The sequence below is a fragment of the Mixophyes fleayi genome, chromosome 9, assembly GCF_038048845.1.
Source record: "Mixophyes fleayi isolate aMixFle1 chromosome 9, aMixFle1.hap1, whole genome shotgun sequence".
NCBI lineage: Eukaryota > Metazoa > Chordata > Amphibia > Anura > Limnodynastidae > Mixophyes > Mixophyes fleayi.
The window spans coordinates 24,084,960-24,104,321 of NC_134410.1; the positions used below are offsets into that span (position 1 = coordinate 24,084,960).

A 19,362-nucleotide genomic window follows, 5' to 3' on the forward strand; every position below is an offset into this window, starting at 1 on the left:
CTTCCCCCGCGGCATCAGATGCGGCCGCGTCAGCGCACAGGCGGCCGCATCACATGACAGGGGATGCGGCCGCATCATCAATGACACAGCAGCATCCCTTTTCATGCGATGCGGCCGCCCGTGTGCACCCGGGCTTCCCTCTCCCAGCCCGCGCCTGGCCAGAGGTGTATAAAGTCAAGCTCCTAGCCATGAAGTCTCCATTTGCAAACATTTTTGATACAAAATGGGTCGAAGAGCTCAGTGACTTCCAACGTTATACTGTGATAGGATGCCACATGTGCAATAAGACAGTTCGTGAAAATTCATCCCTGCTGAATATTCCACGGTCAACTGTAAGTGATATTTTTAGAAAGTGGAAGCGTTTAGGAACAACAGCAACTCGAAGCGGAAGACCACGTAAAATTAGTGGGGTCAACGACTGCTAAGGTGCATGCTGCGTAAAAGCCGCCAACGCTCTGCTGATTCCATAGCTGAAAAGTACTGGACTTCCTCTGGCATTAATGTAAGCACAAAAACTGTGCGACGGGAGCTTAATGGAATGGGTTTTCATGGCCGAGCAACAGCACCAAGACCAATGCCAAGCATCGGATGGAGTGGTGTAAAGCACACCGACACTGGACTGTGGAGCAGTGGAAACGTGTTCTGTGGAGTGACAAATCACGCTTCTCTGGTAGTCAAAATGAGGGCGAATCTGGGTTTGGAGGATGACTGGAGAACGTTATCTGCCTGACTGCATTATGCCAACTGTGAAGTTTGGTCGAGGAGGGATAATGGTATGGGGTTGTTTTTCAGGGTTTGGGCCAGGCCCCTTATCTCCAGTGAAGGGCAATCTTAATGCTTCAGCATACCAAGACATTTTAGACAATACTATGCTTCCAACTTTGTGGAAGGCCCTTTTCTATTCCAACATAACTGTGTCCAAGGGCACAAAGTAAGAACTACAAAGACATGGTTTGATGAGAACTCCACTGGCCCGCACAGAGCCCTGACCTCAACCCCATCAAAACCTTTGGGATGAACTGGAACGGAGATTGCGAGCCAGGCCTTCTCGTCCAACATCAGTGCCTGACCTCATAAATGCTCTACAGTATGAATGGGCACAAAATCCCATAGAAACATTCCAACTTCTTGTGGAAAGACTTCCAAGAAGAGTGGAAGCTCTTAACACTGCAAAAGGGGACCAACTCCATATTAATGTATATGTATTTGAATACAATGTCATTAAAGTCCCTGAAGGTGTAACGGTCAAGCGTCTGTATACTTTTGTCTATATAGTGTATATCTGTATATTTTAAATTAATTATTTCTCTTTTAAGAACTGAAATGCTGTATATGTTTCTGAATATAAAGTTATCTTATAGCCCAATAATTTCCTCATCAGTAAGTCAGTTTACAAAGGCTTGCTTCTTAATTGGCTGATAAAAACTAGTACTAGACTCCTACATTGTAACTGTTTTCTGCTGGTTATTATAAGCCTTATAGCTCTACCCTAGAATCACTTATTGTTCTCATTAAACATGCTATTCCTCCTTTTTGCTAACGCTAAATCCAAGTATGACTACAGTCAAAACTGTTTTTATCTTGTTATAAATATACATATATTGACTTATGGAGGAGGCCGTACTATTCTGTTATAAGCAATGAACTATTAGAACTTTTTAGAACCGGTGATAGTCACTTTACCGATAATGAAAATACCGACAATGTTTAGACTGACATAAAAAATTTGAACGCTAACACATTGACATGAGAGAGAGACTGACTTACCATTATACAGACACACCATATTTCACACCTGAGCAAAGAGCTACTGTTCAATGTAACGTCACTTCAAAACGAGACTGTGACATTTCCGCTGTTAAAGCAGCAATGCACTGAACCGCCGTAATGTAATCTAATGTATGAAGTATGTTTACGTTTAGGGATAACATTAGGGTTACAATTAGGCATAGGATCAGTGTTAAGGTTAGGATTAGGGTTTGTATAAGGGTTAGGGATAGGGTTAATGTTACCATCAAAAGCTGGGTCTGTGTATTGCCAGTTTAAAACTGCAAATGTCCCAATAGCTTTTTCAACTGACGTCATTTTCAACTGGTGGCCTTTGCTCAGGTCAGAAATGTACTGTGTCCCTCATGTCGGTGTTAGCGTTCGGATTTTTTATGTAGGACTAAAGAGTGTCGGGCATATGACTATAATAAAATCATGCCACACCCTTTAGAACAATGCTGATCACATGAACCGTGCAATTCCTTGTTGTCACCAATTGTTTAAATAAAGTTTTTATTTTTTTTAGATCCAGTTCTGGCCTCTCTGTGCAACTCAGAGTAAACACATAAATGCGCCATTTTGCATCACGTATTATAAGTGTGCATCCAACACTACATGAGGCGCTGTGTGTACCTAACATCAAGTCTAATTCTGTGCAAACATAAAGCAGATAAAATTGTTACCTATATGCATTCCTAGGTTTGCACACATTGTGCTCCCAATAGTAGATGAAACCCACTATTGCAGACTGAGATTATTGTGAATTTCCTGATGGCAAAACTACATTTAATAATGTTCCACAAGCTCCTAAGGTTCAGGCCAGTTACTGTCCAGTGTATTATGTAACATCTAATACATACCACAGCTAATAAAGAGCATTATAATGGATTATTTATTCAAAGTAAACAAAGGAAAAACTCCACGCAAGCTTTAATAAATATCATCTCAGCTTGTACAGCTGGGAAGGAGAACAAAATAAAATAAATAGGGTTTTGCTTTAGGTTTCAGTGTATGGGATAGTCATATATAATATGGATTAGGATTATGGATTAAAATAAATGATTGCTGATATCTGATATGAGCTGAGTATTCTGCTGACATATTTTCTTTCATTACATAACAATTCTATAAGCAAAATGTACAATAAACACAAATTGTTATGTAATGAAATTTAAACTACTGTGAATAATGGCTCATACAATTCAAGAGTATCAAGTTCTCTATATATAATAGATATGTCAGCAAGCGTGCGATCTATCGAGAAGAACATGGATCTGACAGGATTGGAGACCCTTCTGCTCGTTCTGGCCATCTCCTGCTTTTTCATCTACTCAACATGGGATAAAATGTACAGGAGAAGGAACTTGCCCCCGGGACCGACCCCACTCCCTGTGATTGGAAACTTGCTTCAAATCAAGAGGGGGGAAATGGTGAAATCACTTATTCAGGTTAGTTTTAGTTTTAATATCTACAGCTTCAGAAAATAATGATGTAAAAATGATCATGGATGACAATTATATTTATGATAATACAGTCGCTTCCCCTCTCTTGTAAATAATACAGAGATCTATAGAGATTATTAGTCATGCAAATCCGTCTTTGCCCAATGGAGCTTACACTCTAAATTCATACACACACAAACACCAAGACACAGACTTACGCAAGGTTAATTTTGTCACCAGCTAATTATTCTACCTAACCTGCCAATGTGCTGCCCAGATATTTTATACAAGTCACAGAAATTCAAGGGAACTTCCAATATCCGTAATAATTTACACTTGGAAGTGTTTATTCCTTATAATACACAAGCTTTCCTAATGAACACTAATGTGAATAAATCATAACTCACTGTTGAAGTTTTAGCAGTTAGGTCCTAAAACATTATATTAGCAGTAGCTACAGCAATGAATTGAACTAATTGTGCACAGTTGCATTATTTTTAATCTCTTTTAGTGGTGTGGATGTTAAATATTGCAGCATGTAAAGAAAGAGGTAAGGTCAATTGTGAATTAAAAAAATAAAAGGGAACTCCACTGAAAACTTAAGTCCACTATTGTGAATAGTTCACAAAGTGAATAGTAAATTTTCATTATTACTTACCTCAATGGTCCAGCACTGACACTCTATACTACTGCTACTCACCTTATTTAAACATACAGTCATGTGATTGATGTCCCTCTCCTTTGTCCTTCCCATTTGTAAGTTATAGTAATATACAGAAGACCTGTAATAGACTATTGGGGCATATTCTATTAGCCGTGGATTGCCTCTGGACCGATCGCAAAGGCACTCCACGGTGATGTAACGTCGGGGATTTCTCTTCACCCCCTATAGAGGGGAAAGGAGAGATCTGCTATGTTGTGGTGTCGTAGTACTTTAAAATGTTGGATAATTGAATATGCCCCTTGGAGACTTTTGGGGACCCACACATCTGGCAAACTGCACAAGGTGAGCAGTGTAAGTGGATTTCGTAGAAAATGTATTATATACAGTCATCTCTAAATATTTTCATTAGATGTATAAAATTGTTAGAGAGTAGGACTGTGGGATGCACACCTTTAATATATACAATACAAAAGAAAGATGGCAAATAGATCAGTTAATCACAGGATGCAGATAATTACTTCTAGATTCAAAATTATCTTAAATATATAATTATTGTCAATGTGTCATTTTGGCTCATAAGCCTAGAGGTTGATTGTGAGAGACATTTGTTTCTCATCTCATACACCTCAACTCCCAAATCTTTTCTCCGCGCAGATGGGGGCTCAGTATGGTCCTGTGTACACGCTCTACTTTGGACAACGTCCAGTGATTATCCTCAGTGGCTATCTGGCAGTGAAAGAGGCCCTCATAGACCAAGGAGAGGAGTTCAGTGGCAGAGGGAGGATGGCTTCGGTGGACAAAATCTTTGATGGGTTTGGTGGGAAATATTTTAGAATTATTTTTTTAAAAATATTTCTATAATAGTCTTTAAGAAATCTATTAGAATTGTATTTTGCATTTATGAATAAAGGCTGACATTGGAGAGCAAATTACATCTTGGATTGCTCTTATATTTATAGATCAGGGTCAGCACTGAATGCTGTCCCCCCTTTCATTACATGGTCTTAAATGCAACATGCTAATTGCATGACATCATAAAAATGAGATATACTTTTAGCTCACAGAAATTTCTAAGACCATCGACAAAACAGAGAAAAACAAATTTGCTCCCATGCATTCACAAATGGTTTATACCCTATAATTACCATAATTCATTCGCTTAACCTAGGCCCTGGAAACCCAAATAGCAAATTAAGAGCACAACTGAAGCAGTTAATCATCCATTCAGAATATTCCAACCCCCAGAAATTATTTCCTTTACTAATTAAAAATGTTATGTTACACATTGGCTAAAGCAACAATGTGACGTTTCATTCCACAAAATTGTTTAGGCCATGCAAATAGGCAACATTGTAAAATATCCAAACCAGGTCACCTGTCCACTAATCACTGCAATAAAATTAGAATAACAAAAATGAATTACAAGGAAATAGAATTCCAATACAGTATTTATTACAGCATTCCGTGCTATGTGATAATTAGTCCCTTGCTTTGTCTTACAGGAGTTGTGTTTAGTAATGGGGATCGTTGGAAACAACTCCGTCGCTTCTCCCTTACCACTCTAAGGAATTTTGGCATGGGGAAGAGAAGCATTGAGGAAAGGATCCAGGAAGAAGCCCAGTGCTTAGTGGAGGAGATCAGAAACTACAAACGTATGTGTTCAATTGTATTTATAGTACCAAGTATGAGTATTCAATATGCTATCATATCAAGTGCACCTGTCTCCTAAATACATTGACAGCATCTATTTATGATCTGAACCTGTATTTATGACATTGCAGCTTATCTATTCAATAATGAATGCTGAGTAATGTTACGCGCTCTTGTGACTTAATGATGTCACTGGTCTCTAATAAATTCATTGGCCGCAGCTCATGGATATTGATTTCAGCTCCCATAATGGCTGCTTCCATTGTGTATAGTGAGGAGTGAACTTAAACTTTATTGCAATTTTTATATTCTTCATAAAGTGTTACATAAAAGTGAGATGTTAAACCTCATGCATAATGTTGCTGGGGAGGGGTGTCATGTGATTGGATGTTTGTGGCAGGAGGGCCCCAGTAGTAGAAAGCAAAGGTTAATATGGTAGCTCAAAATCAACAGAAGATAGTTAGTTCTGTAACCATTTATATATGATGTCATATTCTTATAAATTTCAAGATTTGTTCCTTTGTCTGAAGTGGCCCATTGTCCTGACTTAGATTGTTGCTGGAGAATTATGTGCGTGCCTATAAATGGTACCATGACATTCATTTATCATAAATTTTACCAACAGAAAAGCCCACAGACCCAAGGAATATCCTTGGTCAAGCTGTCTCCAATGTCATCTGCTCCATTGTCTTTGGGAATCGCTTTGAGTATGAAGACTTGAAATTTCTGAAGCTGCTTAACTTGTTTAATGAAACTTTCCAACTGATGAGCTCCACCTGGGGGCAGGTACAATAATTCAGGGATTTGGTGATATTTACTGTGAGGGATTAAGTATACTGGCAAAATGAATCTTAGCAAACTCCTGTCTTTGTATGTTGCTTGGAATTTAGAGCACACAGACTATCAGGGCAGCATCTGTGGCCTACACAAAGTTGGGGAAGCCGTTAGTTGGTTGAACGAGAACGAGATTGAGAATGCAGTCTTCGTAGGAAATAGTGCCCCATGAATATTGCTCATGCCTCCTAAATATTAGCCATGATGTGCCTTAGTGGTGTAATTTTTTCCAGTGAATTGATAAGCTGTGTTTTCACATATTCTCATGAAAATGGTTTAGCACACAAAATGGAAACATCCATTTGTGTATATGATATGTGATCTTTAACACTTCAGAAATAGGGATCTTGGATACATTAAAGAAAAGAGTGTCTAGTATATCCGGTTGTGGTAGACAATGGAGCGTGTAGAAAATACATTACATTAGGCATATTTTTTGTATGGTTGGTTTTCTCACCATTATAACTATAAAATATTTACTCCTGCCCTGGTGTGTGTTCTCTTTCAAATTAAATATAGATAAACAAAGTTCAATTGAGTTAAGTCCATATCTGAGTAACTTCGCCTGTGGTCGAGGAACATGTATTAACCTCTACATGAATCTGTGCAGGAAATCCTGTTCAGGATTATTATGGTCTGGAACTGAGACCCCTTATAACCTCACCCTCTAGAATTTTAACATTTCTCTTGAAGTCTTAATGAAAAAAACTTAAATGGCCTTTAATAATTTGTTATTATTTCTTTGTGTTTTACCTGGAGCATTAGCTCTACAGAGAATTGTATAAATTGCTGAAGATTGTTTCTGTTTAGCTGCAGGAAATTATTCCTAAAATTATGGAATACATTCCCGGACCACACCAAAAAATCAATCCCATCCTTGAGACAATGCTGGAATTTGTGTCCAAGAGAATCAAGATGAACCAGGCAACATTGGACCCAAGTTCACCCAGAGATTATATTGATTGTTTCATCACCAAAATGCAACAGGTGGTTTTAACCTCTTTAACTAATTATGTCAGTTTTTTAAGGCAGTGAATAATGTCTGAAATAAAAAAAAAATTGTTAAAAAGTGCAAGTACTATGCCGATAATAAGGGCTTACATATTGCGGTGCACAAAGCTAGTTACAGGAAATTAGGCTAGATGAACAATATAAGCTGTTTTAAATAAAGAAGAAGTTAACATGGTAATGACAATGTAACAATAAACATGAATTGTGAATATAGTTTTATAAAACATCCTTGAATACGGAACATGAGACATGGTGCTATACAGTTCTCAAATACTGAGAACTTAAAGCCAGTTCTAAAAAATGTGGGCTTTTTTTTCTTCCCAAATAAGTACAAAAGCCCTGGATCACTTTTTTATTATTATTATTATTATTATTATTATACATGCTCGAACTGGTTCACTGAATCTATACGAGAATTTGAAAATTCTACTGAATTTTGAAACTTTTTTCATTGATTAAATTATTTTTTTTTTTAAAAAAAATCGAGAAACGTTAATATTTTCAGCCATATTTGATTATGGTTGACCTGGTTTGCACATGATCAAACATTTTTTTGGGTGATAAAAGAGCTGCCAAAGGGGAACTTTGAACTCTGAGTACAGAGATGTTTGTAATGGAAAAAAATCAACATTTTTTTTTCATTATTTAAAAATATTATTTATAAACAAAGACTTCAATGATATTTAGAGTTACATAAAATAAACCTCCACCTCAAATTATCTAAAAGCATAGTTTTCGGTGGAGTTTAATGAGATATAAAAGATAAAATACACAGAAAAGCATCCTAACTTCTATGCTTCATTCACCAGATGTGCCACGTCCCCAATGAGTCTAATAGACCCACGGCTTACACCGCTCTCCTCTTCCTGATCTGTCTGTTTAAAACAAGCTGAGCGAGTATAGATGCCCCTCTCCTTTGCAGTTCCCACTCAGGCAAATGGAGTGCAGATAGAATTTTTTTTTTAAAAAAAAATATTTTATGTATTTGAACTCTAAGGAAAATGAATATTTTTATTTATGGGTGGCTCTTGGTGGGGAACATATGATATAGATCACATGTTGATTAACATCATTTCTAAAGATAATGATTATTTTTTCTTAAATGGCCTGGAAAACATATAGGAGATTAATGGAAGTGACAACACTTAGGAGATTTACTAAACATTCTATAAAGGAAAAGTGGAAGTGTTGCTCATAGCAACCAATCACATTTTAGATATCATTTTCTAGAACAGCAACTCCTGCGGCACTCTGGCTTCTTCATGTTGTCCTTCAGTGTTCTAGAATGTGCTAAATAAATGATAGATAGAATATGATTGGCTGAAATAAGCAACAGCTCCACTTTTTCTTTTTAGAAGATTTTGTAAATTTACCCCTTAGCCTTCAAGAAGGTTAGTCACTTGTGAGAAATGAATTAATCATTTAATACCTTCAAATAATTATTACATGTTATGGTAACAAACCTACAAATAACTATTACATGATATTGTGACAGATTCAAACTATGTATGAAAATTGTTTGGGGAAAAAAATAAACGTATTAAAATTATCTGGCACACAAAAGAATAATGTAAATATGGGGGGAGGGGGTTCAATGAGCTACTTACTAAATTCTTCTGAATTAATATAATTTTCACAACCAGCCAATTCTACCCTTACATTTGTTAGGATCATAGTGTTGGTCTGACTGGTAAATGTTTGCTCTAGGTGGCTATTTTGCTATGTGCAATATTTTACTGTTTTGTTTTTTTTGTTTTTTTTTTTAAAAATACATCCACTGACACTTAATCAAATTTTGAAACTTTGAAAACATATATGTGATATCCAAACATCTTAGTTTTTTAAAGTTAACATTGCAAAATATTTATATTTGACATAGTGGTTCTTGGCAGCACTTCTCAGTGAAACGGTGGTAGCTTTTTCCCTTGTATCTTTAGTTTTTGAAATGTAGATTTCTTAATTTCTTAAATATAGGAAAACTGTGTAAGATAACTCCTGGTATTTTTTTTACCATTTTACTATTACTGTTTGGTTGTCAGGACAATGAAGACCCCACTTCTGAATTTAACATAAAGAACTTGCTGGTGACTGTTCTCAACTTATTCTTTGCTGGAACAGAGACGGTCAGTACAACATTAAGACACGGGTTCCTTATACTTCTGAAATACCCAGAGATACAAGGTAAGCTGAGCAATAGTTTTGCAAGTCATCTGCAATGTTTTGTAGACAGAGTTCAACATTTCCCAACTCTGTCCCTTAGCAGCAGACCATGGTTGTAGACGGACTTGTATGTTATTTATTTATTATTTAATCAATTGACTTGGTATGCTGGTAATAAAGATGTTCTCCTGTTGGTAAATCACACATGAGGGCACTCAAGGATAACTCGACTTTTGATAATTTTTTTATAAGCTATTTCTCATAAACTAATATTTTTTTTTATAATACACCACGCATTGGGTGAATGACACGGAAGAGGTAGTTCCTGTGGGCACCAGCTGTATATGAGAGGAGATGGTTGACAATGACAACTGAAAGCTAACAGGAAAAGGTGCAGTGAGCACACATGTCAAATGCCCCCGCTTGGGAGCAGCAAGTCATCTGCAGCAATCTATTGTCCTGCTCAGCTGTGGGTCAGACCCACTGCCCATGGCATATAATAGTAACCCACTTCCTCCTCATTGGAGGACAGAGACAAAGCTATTGTGTGCTGTCCTGCTCTCCACACCACTTTGCTTACATTACATAGTAGAAGTTGGGGGTACAGGAGCAATCATCCCTCCCTACATTGATTCACTTGATGCTGGCACTGTAACTAGTTTCCCCCACATCCATTTTATACAATGTATGGGATGTTTGGAGGAGGAGCGAGGCCTAGCACTCCTAAAACTCTATTTACTGCGCCACAGCCCAGTCGAAAAGCAATACACCAATAAACATAAATCATATGTTATAGTACAATACAGGACATCGCCTCAGTATTCTAGCAGTAAACCTTTTACGCTGATGTGCGACCTAAGGGCTTGCAGGTCTGGACAAATGCTATCATCGAAAGCTTGTCTGCACAGAAGGCAGTGACCTCATCCAAGTACAGTGAACACATGGTCACCTGTCTGTCTGGTCTCGGTGCGCTGATCTCTGGAATCTGATTGATGCACACAACATAGAGTTCTATTCAGCAAACAAATAGAAGAGGTGAAAAAGGGCAACCTTATCTAACACCAGGTAGTATTGGTGGCGTGCTGATGCTTTGGGGCTGGTGTGCTTTGTATCAACAGAGAAACAGGGTGGATGAGTCAACTCAGCAAGGGTGCTCTCCCGTCACCATAGCTCCTCGCTACACTACTGGAGAGGTGGAACATTCTATTTGAATAATATTAAATAAATCATGGGAGGTAGATTATTAAATAGCGAATCCTTTGAGAGGAGGGTGTTGAAACTATGATGTAGTGAAGAAACTTGATGAATAGAACAGAAAGAGTTTTCAAAAGTAAAATATTGGCAGAACTGGAATAATTACAAAATAGGACTTTAGGAGTAAAATCATTACATGCCAACATCTAGCAGAAATTATGAAAGTTGTGTTGATTTTAGTAATTTATCACTTAATTCCAAATTGTAGAAATATAAGCAATTTGCTTAGTATTGTTTTATTTTTCTGGTCATTTGAAGCCCTGTTACCATATCTCATCATCGTCTGTGTCTGAAAATAATGTTGTCTGTTCATTTCTGTGGTTTCATATTTTGTAGTGACGCCATGTACATCATTTACAGTATGAAAAGAAAGTATAGAAGGCTGTTAAAAAACAATAGGCTTAAATGGACTCTAATTATTATTTAAATTTATTTTGTACTTGTCCAATATAATTATTAAGAGATTACTGTATAGCTCATTATTATTATATAACTTTTATTCCACAACAATAATATTTTAGTTTATATGATATATTTTAGTTTATAAAATGGTGCTAGCTAGTTGGCTTGCAAAACTCACCCTTTAATACAGTTCTATTATTTTCTCTCTAATCCTAATTGACAATTTTTTAGGACCAGGAAGAAATGTATTTTCCCCCTTAAGACTGAATTGGCAATTATTGCACTGTTTTTTTTGTCCTGCCTTTCTCTGGATCAACACAAATATTATTAATTTATTTAAGGTTGAACTTGATAGACCTATGCTTTTATTAAACCTTACTAATTATGTATAACTATGGGTGAATTTTGGATTTAATTAAAGAATAGTTAACAAACTATTCACAAAAAAGCCAAATGAAAGTGATGCTAAAACAGTTGATTCTTGACTTTTATGCTTCTAGAAAAGATGCATAAGGAAATAGATTGTGTCATAGGCCACAACCGAAGTCCAAATATTGAGGACCGGAGCAAGATGCCGTACATGGAGGCTGTCATCCATGAGATCCAGAGATTTAGTGATGTTATCCCAATAAATGTCCCCCATACGGTCATCAAAGACACCACATTCAGAGGATTCACCATTCCAAAGGCAAGTGGGATAGTTTGAAATATTGCATACAGAACTCTACTCATACAAAGCTTTTTATGTGATACTAAACTGATTTGTCTATATTAATTTAAAAATGTTCATCATTCTCGTTCTGCTAGAACTTTGTACAATAAAAACAGAGCTTGTTCACACATTACATCGCAAGCAACCATGGAAATTATCATCATTAGATATTTATATAGCGCCACTAATTCTGCAACGCTGTAGAGAGAACACACTCACTTCAGTGCCTGCCCCATTGGAGAGGACAGTCTAAATTCCCTAACATACACACAGACAGACACAGACGGAGAGAAAGAGACTAAGGTCAATTTGATAGCAGCCAATTAACTTACTAGTATGGTTTTGAAGCGTGAGAGGAAACTGGAGCACCTGGATGAAACCCACGCAAGCACGCAGAGAACATACAAACTCCACACAGCTAAGGCCATGGTTGGGAATCAAACTCATGACCCAGTGCTGTGAGGCAGAACTGCTAATCACTAAGCCACCGTTCTGCAAATTAGAACATCATTGTTGAAAATGACATACTTCTCATGGTTTCCTCAAATATAATGTTATCTATCACCCCTACCAAAAAGGTCTGGCCATTTATGTACAATACACTTGATTCCAAGGCTTAGTCCTATCCCTTCTGCTATTTCTGTCTCTATCTCTCCTCTTGAATTTCTATGCAGATGACCAGTGTCGGACTGGGACATGAAGGGCCCACCGGGGGAAATGCAGCGGTAGGGGCCCACTACAATGGGGTGTGGCCAACTGTAAGAGGGGTTGTGGTCAGTCATTAAAGGGGATGGGGTCAGGCCATGGAGGACAACGTATAGCACCTTAGTATGGTCCATAAAGAAAAAGAGGACATTTGCAGTGAGGAGCCGCGAAGGAAAAGACAGAAGAGAAGAAAGAAGTCAATAGGAAAGTAAGTGAAGGGGAGCAAATGCAGCATGGAGGGCACTGTGTGAAACAGGGGAGACAGGGAAAGGGGAGGGATGAATTGAATACAATCAATCATCATCAGCTATTTGTGTGCTGTCCATTCTTTGTGGTTAGTGTTCTCTCCCCTCATAGTGTACACAGAAAACAAATGCTATACTACAGTACTAGAGATCAACCATTCATCATATGAAAACCACAATATAAGGGTATAGACTAAAAATTAATATATCCATGAAGCACTATGGAGACCACAAAATTATTAGCATAAAAATATATGCACATTTAAAATATTACATAAATCTAATTACACTCTAGACACTGGCAAATAAAAACAGGACTCTAAAAAATGATCTACCCACAAAATGTACACTCAATAATAATCCAATGCCACTACAAAGGACAAAAGCAAAACATTAATATTAAAGCATATAGCAGATGCAATCCTATAAGGACCTAACTGTCTGAATGTGTTTTATTCTGATTAAGATATGCTTCTATAGGGAATAGAGTCCCACAATTGATTGAAAACAAATAAACATGGAACATGATATAAACAGTGAATTTGGTTACTAGTTTATTAGGAATCCATTCATTGGTCAGCTGCAATAGGATCCTTTTATAGAGGCACTGAAGACGTATATTGCAATGAAGCCATTCTAATTTATCTCCCTCCCTCCGAGGTCACACAGTGGAGAGCTCTAGAGAAGTTTGCACGATTTATTACTTACTGATTACACGGACTCACACTGCAGTTAGGATGGCAACTTTATGACTACAGGACGCCTGCAACTACAGCAGAAGGAGTAATCTGAGATCTGTGTCACTGTGAAGCATTTCTGCCTCTCTCTGTCTCAGGAGCAGGAAGTGTTCTCACGTGCTGGCTGTAGGCAGGGATTAGTTTGACAGTCTCCGTTTCATATGTAGACTGACCGCAACTCGGTAATTCTCTGCTCTGCCTCACCAACAAAGAGGGCGGGGTTATCAGGCAACAGGGCCTCCCGGGGGATACCCCGGCTCCCCGGCAGGCCAGTCCGACACTGCAGATGACACACAAATTTATTTCTCCTTCAGGATCTGGTATTGGCAAAATCTGGAGGACAAAAAGTATGGGGGATTCACCTCGCAATGGCCAATACCAGCACCAGGCTATGACAGCCCAGACTGGTGGCACTACAGCAGGGAAACCTGCAGCATGGGGTCCCCTGCCATAGTACCAAACCAGTCCTAAACCAGTCAACATGGGGCTGAATTTACCTAGGGGAATCGTGTCTGCCTCACTAGGTGTATCCAACCCAGTACTGATAGCACTAGGGCTATGGCCACACCCCTGGTGCGGTAGGTGTGGGTTAATAAATGAAAATAAGAATTAGCTATTTGGCCATGGTGCACTGCAGATCCCAGTATGCCCAGGCCACAATAAAGTGGCAGGGTATGCTGGCACTAAAAGACCCACCATATCCATGACTGGTAGGACTCCCTGGGACCTGTTGTGCACCAGAGTTAAATGTAAATAAATACACATACATAAACCCCCCTTACTTTATTAGAAATAAAAAAATCCATCTTCTTAAACCTCCTTTATTTCCTCGCCTGGCTGGCACCACTGGCTTCTCTATTGTACAATACTGGTATTCAGAAAGTAAAATAATCCTCATACACGCCGCTAGACTAGATCCATTAAAAACTCCCATCGCAAATGAGCTCTTAGCAGCTGTGCAGTTATATTAACACCAATCAGCCACAACATTAAAACCCCCTGCCTAATATTGTGTAGGTCTCTCTTGTACCCCCACAACAGCTCTGACCCATCGAGGCATGGACTCCTCTGAAGCTGTCCTGTGGTATCTGACACCAGGGGGTAAATGTATTAACCTCCGGTTTCTTCAACCCCCACAAGTTTGGCGTTTTCGGCGCTTAAATTTAAAGCCGCACTGCCTTGTAAACTTCCCTTTACAAGGCAGCGCCGCTTTAAATTTAAGCGCCGAAGATGCCGAACTCGCGGGGGTTGAAGAAACCGGAGGTTAACACATTTAACCCCAGGACTTTTAAGTCCTGTAAGTTGCAAAGTGAGGCCTGCATGGCTCGGACTTGTCTTTCCAGCACATCCCACAAATGTTCAATCTAATGAAGGTCTGGGAAATTTGAAGGCCAATTCAACACCCTGAACTCTTTCTCATGTTCCTAAAACCATTCCTGAACAATCTTTGCAGTGTGGCAGGGTGTATTATCCTGCTGAAAGAGACCACTGCCATCAGGGAATACCATTGCCATCAAGGCTTGCACTTGCCCTGCAACAATGTTTAGGTAAATGGTACGTAGCAAAGTAACATCCACATGAATGCTAGGACCACAGGTTTCCCAGCAGAACGTTGCCCAAAATATCCCATTACCTTCACCGGCTTGCCTTTTCCCCATAGTGCATCTTAGTGCCATCTCTTCCCCTGGTAAACGGTGCACATGTACCAGGCATTCCACATGATGCACAAGAAACAGGAGTCAGCATGGGCACTCTGACCGGCTAAACAGTTCCATATGCAGCAAGCTGTGATGTACTTTGTGTTCTGACCCCTTTCTTTCATAACCAGCATTAAATTCTTTATCAACTTGTCCTATAGTAGCTCTTCAGTGGGACTGGACCAGATGGGCTAGCGTTTGCTCCCGATGTGCATCAATTAACCTTGTACACCCATCGCCCTGGTGCTGGTTCTCCAGTTGTCCTTCCTTGGAAATCTTTTGGTTCCTTTGAAAACTTTTCCCACTGCCCATCCCATAAGATGAGCAGTCTTGGAGATGCTCTGACCCAGTCATCTCGCCATCACAATTTGGCCCTTGTCAAAGTCACTCAGATCTTTACACTTGCCTATTTTTCCTGCTTCCAAAACATTAACTTCAAGGACTGACTGTTCACTTGTAACAAGATAATCAATGTTATTCACTTCAGTAGTCAGCGGTTTTAATGTTGTAGCTGATCGGTGTATAACCAGATTTTTCCCATGCTCTGAGGTCAGGGTATACATATAAATCCATTCATGCCAAAAAGTTTCAATATAATTTCTTAATAATAATAGATCACAGACAAAATATTTAGGACCCACTTGATGATAAGACAATGACCAGACAAACATGTGTTATGTAAGTTACCATATAATATCAAGTTGTAAAAACAACAGATGTGGCATTGAGAAGTGCTTGTTTCATCTATTAAAGCAACATACTGTATATTATGAATTGATGGATATTAATAATACATCGGCTTTGTTAATTTTTCCATTCCTCATTCCTGGATACAGGGCACTGATGTTTTTCCTCTGCTGTGTTCTGTCCTGCGAGACCCCAACCAGTTCACCACACCAGACAAATTCAACCCTGGACACTTTCTGGATGAGTCTGGGTGCTTTAAGAAGAATGATGCTTTCATGCCATTTTCCACAGGTAAAACATAACTTTCTTCATTAGCTAAAATAATAAAGTGGGTCCATTTCCAACACACAAGGACATGCTGGAAAAGTTAATACATAAACAATTGAGAAACCCAAGATGCCCCACAAAAGAAATACTTAAGGCTATATTTACTAATACTGCGGGTTTGAAAAAGTGGGGATGTTGCCTATAGCAACCAATCAGATTCTAGCTGTCATTTTGTAGAAAGTACTAAATAAATGAAAGCTAGAATCTGATTGGTTGCTATAGGCAACATCCCCACTTTTTCAAACCCGCAGCTTAGTAAATCTAGCCCTTAATCTGCAATGGTCAGTTATATACAATAATTAAAGATGTCTAATAATAAACACATTAAACAGTTTAAAAATAAATAAGTATCACCTTAAAGGACAACTCCACTCAAAAGAAAAGATTTAGTTTTGCCAGGGATTATGTGGGCTAAATACAATAAGAAATTCTCTGTGACCTGTTCGGCCCCTCCAACACGTTGGTTCCAGAGATGTCTGTAAAGGTCTGAATAGTATCAACTAATTACAGATGGAAGCGGGATTGTTTTTAATCCTTGGCAAAGACCCTCTGACATTTCAATTAGGATATACACATGGGAGGGACCTTAACCATGTGTCTTCGAATTTGAGAAAATACATCTTGAGCATGATGGAGGATCTACTGTTAGGGGAGCATAGGGTATTTATCGAAGGATATAGGAGAAGTGAAAGTTTAAACTGCCTTTCAAGTGACCTCAGGACCCCAGATGCTACTGTACCCTAAATTCTTGCTCATTTTTATTGTTAGCTAAATAACATGGTACTCAGTGGTCGGAAGGAGAAATCAAAGACAGACAATTGTTTACTTAGCCAAACATGCTACAAGGAAACACTGAACACAACATATATTATAGGTTTTTATACACCTTTGTCAGTACAGTCTACAAGAAATTTACATACACACACTCCCAAAGCAGTCGCAGCTCAAGGAATTATCATCAGTTGGTTGTGGATCGATCGGAAATTTATACACACTACATGTACGAAATATGATTAGAATGAGATTATTAAACAGTACATCCAACCAAATGAACCAACAATCAGCACTTCGGAGCGACTTTCGACCATTGTGTAATTATACACACTAAGCCAATATCCGAACAACTGGTCGTATATCAGCTGTTTTGGGCGATGATGGGACAAAAAAGCTCCAGTGTGTACCTAGCCTAAACAGACATAGATCCAACTGGCATCAGGTCATATTTGTTTATCTGATCTTTCCTACCCAGGCTGAAAAACTTGGTAAAAGATTTCACTATTCCTTTTAAACCCAGTGCAATCCGTGACTTTAATAATTGAACCCCAAGTCTGTCAGGGATCCTTTCATACCTCTGAGCTACGAAATCCTAGTTAATATATTTAAAAAATTAGTTTAGCTTTGCAGTGAGGAGCAAATAGATCAGAGAGGTTCCAGGGAGAAAAGTAATAAAACATTGTAATTTAGATGGATACTGCTTTGCCTACTTTGTTGCCTTATGAACTGTGTGGTAATCCCTGTAAAACAAATGCAATTACAATTGCATTAATTATTCTTCATATTACACAACTATAGTGATATAATGAACCATAACAACTGTGCACTGCTGCTTAATGCACTACATGTCCTGTTTTCATTTCACATTCCAACATGCGAGTTACCGTTACGGTTGTTCCCTCTATTTCAGGGAAGCGGATTTGCCTGGGAGAAGGTCTGGCCCGCATGGAGCTGTTTCTTTTCCTCACAACCATCCTGCAGAATTTCACACTAACTTCAGAGACAAAATTCACAGAATCTGATATTGCCCCCCGAATGACTGGATTCGCTAATGTTCCCATAAATTACCAGATGTCATTTATACCTCGTGTAGCATAACTCAAAAATGTGAAAGAAAAGTATAATCATGATCCATTTCTTGAAATATGGTTTGTTCTGGGCAGTTAGATACAAATTAATTTGTATACTGTGATTACATGTTGCTGAAAAGTCTGCAATGTACAGTCCATTGGGCTGAAAGGGTTTAAATAGTCAGGACCTCTTTTAACATGAAGGGTCGCTAAATCCAGTTGAATCAGGGGCTAGCTGGGCTGGGGGGCATCTGGCCCCCAGACCAGTCCCATAGTGGGCTACCGTGGGTTGCATCAGCGGGCCATCTCAAGTTTGTTTCATTTAAAATTTTCCGAAAAGGATGCCGAGTCCAGTCTTACCCCTTGTCTAAAATTTGCAAGTCCTCCCATGAGTTGGATGCAGTACAATAGTGTGCAGAGTTTTTTATGAGATTGCACATGTTTTTGGGCTTAACATATGGTACTTACTGCACAATAGATGAGGAAGTCTTTTATGCCCCTAAAATGCACTTGAAAGACTTCAACCAGAGCACACAACATATTATATCCAGCTGCAGCAACACAGCAGAGTACTTCATACAGTACCCAGCAATGCTACTATACTGAAACCGTAGGGTCCTGAATATTATATCCAGCAGTTGCAAAATAGTATAGAGACCAGTGCCTGGTGAAATATAGCCTGCAGTGCCAACATATTATATTACTCCCTGCAATGTGACCACTTGTACCCTTCATACCCCTCACTGTCACACATAAGGACACATTGTAACAACCAGTGCCTACACTTTTGTAACCAACAGTGCCTAGTATCATACATGCAAACATATTTGTACCTACCAGTACCAGCACATTGTACCTCCAGTACTTACGAGTTGCCAATACATGGTAGTACCCCAATGCCAAACATATTATAGTCCCACAGTGCCAAACATCTGACATCTCCACAGTGCCAAATATATACCCCGAGTGCCAAATATGGTGCTTCCCCTAAGAGTCAACACTTCATAACCCCAAGTGTCAAGCAAGTCATACCTGTCATTGTGGTCTACAATTCAGTGATCTAGCCATTTCATTTAATGATCATAGATGGAAATTAACAGGCATATACCTATTTAGCTATAGGTGATTTGCTTGTATAACATTTTTTGAAATAATACTTGGTGTAAATTTCTATATTACCTCTGTTTCATGTCATTGTATGTTATTTATTTGTATCACAATCCA

The 19,362-nt window shown here is 38.6% G+C and overlaps 1 protein-coding gene across 4 annotated transcripts; it reads left to right on the forward strand.

The window, feature by feature from the left end:
* Positions 1-3,035: 3,035 nt before the first annotated feature.
* LOC142102252 (cytochrome P450 2G1-like) lies at positions 3,036-18,296 on the forward strand. Of its 4 annotated transcripts, XM_075186990.1 has the most exons (9): positions 3,036-3,215; positions 4,528-4,690; positions 5,376-5,525; positions 6,149-6,309; positions 7,168-7,344; positions 9,408-9,549; positions 11,685-11,872; positions 16,117-16,258; positions 17,979-18,296. In XM_075186990.1, the coding sequence occupies exons 1-9, from the start codon at positions 3,036-3,038 to the stop codon at positions 18,164-18,166; spliced, it is 1,491 nt and encodes a 496-aa protein (XP_075043091.1). In that variant the 3' UTR covers positions 18,167-18,296. The 4 variants fall into 4 exon arrangements, with proteins under 4 accessions (XP_075043091.1, XP_075043092.1, XP_075043093.1 ...); XM_075186991.1 differs by lacking the exon at positions 7,168-7,344; XM_075186992.1 differs by lacking the exon at positions 4,528-4,690 and having other exon boundaries at positions 3,082-3,225.
* Positions 18,297-19,362: the final 1,066 nt, after the last annotated feature.

Excerpts from the sequence above, each read along its gene's own strand:
- LOC142102252 (XM_075186990.1), top strand. The coding sequence starts at position 3,036 with ATGGATCTGACAGGATTGGAGACCCTTCTGCTCGTTCTGGCCATCTCC. Across the intron at positions 9,550-11,684 it reads GAAATACCCAGAGATACAAG|AAAAGATGCATAAGGAAATA; the intron begins GTAAGCTGAGCA and ends TTATGCTTCTAG. Across the intron at positions 11,873-16,116 it reads GAGGATTCACCATTCCAAAG|GGCACTGATGTTTTTCCTCT; the intron begins GCAAGTGGGATA and ends TCCTGGATACAG.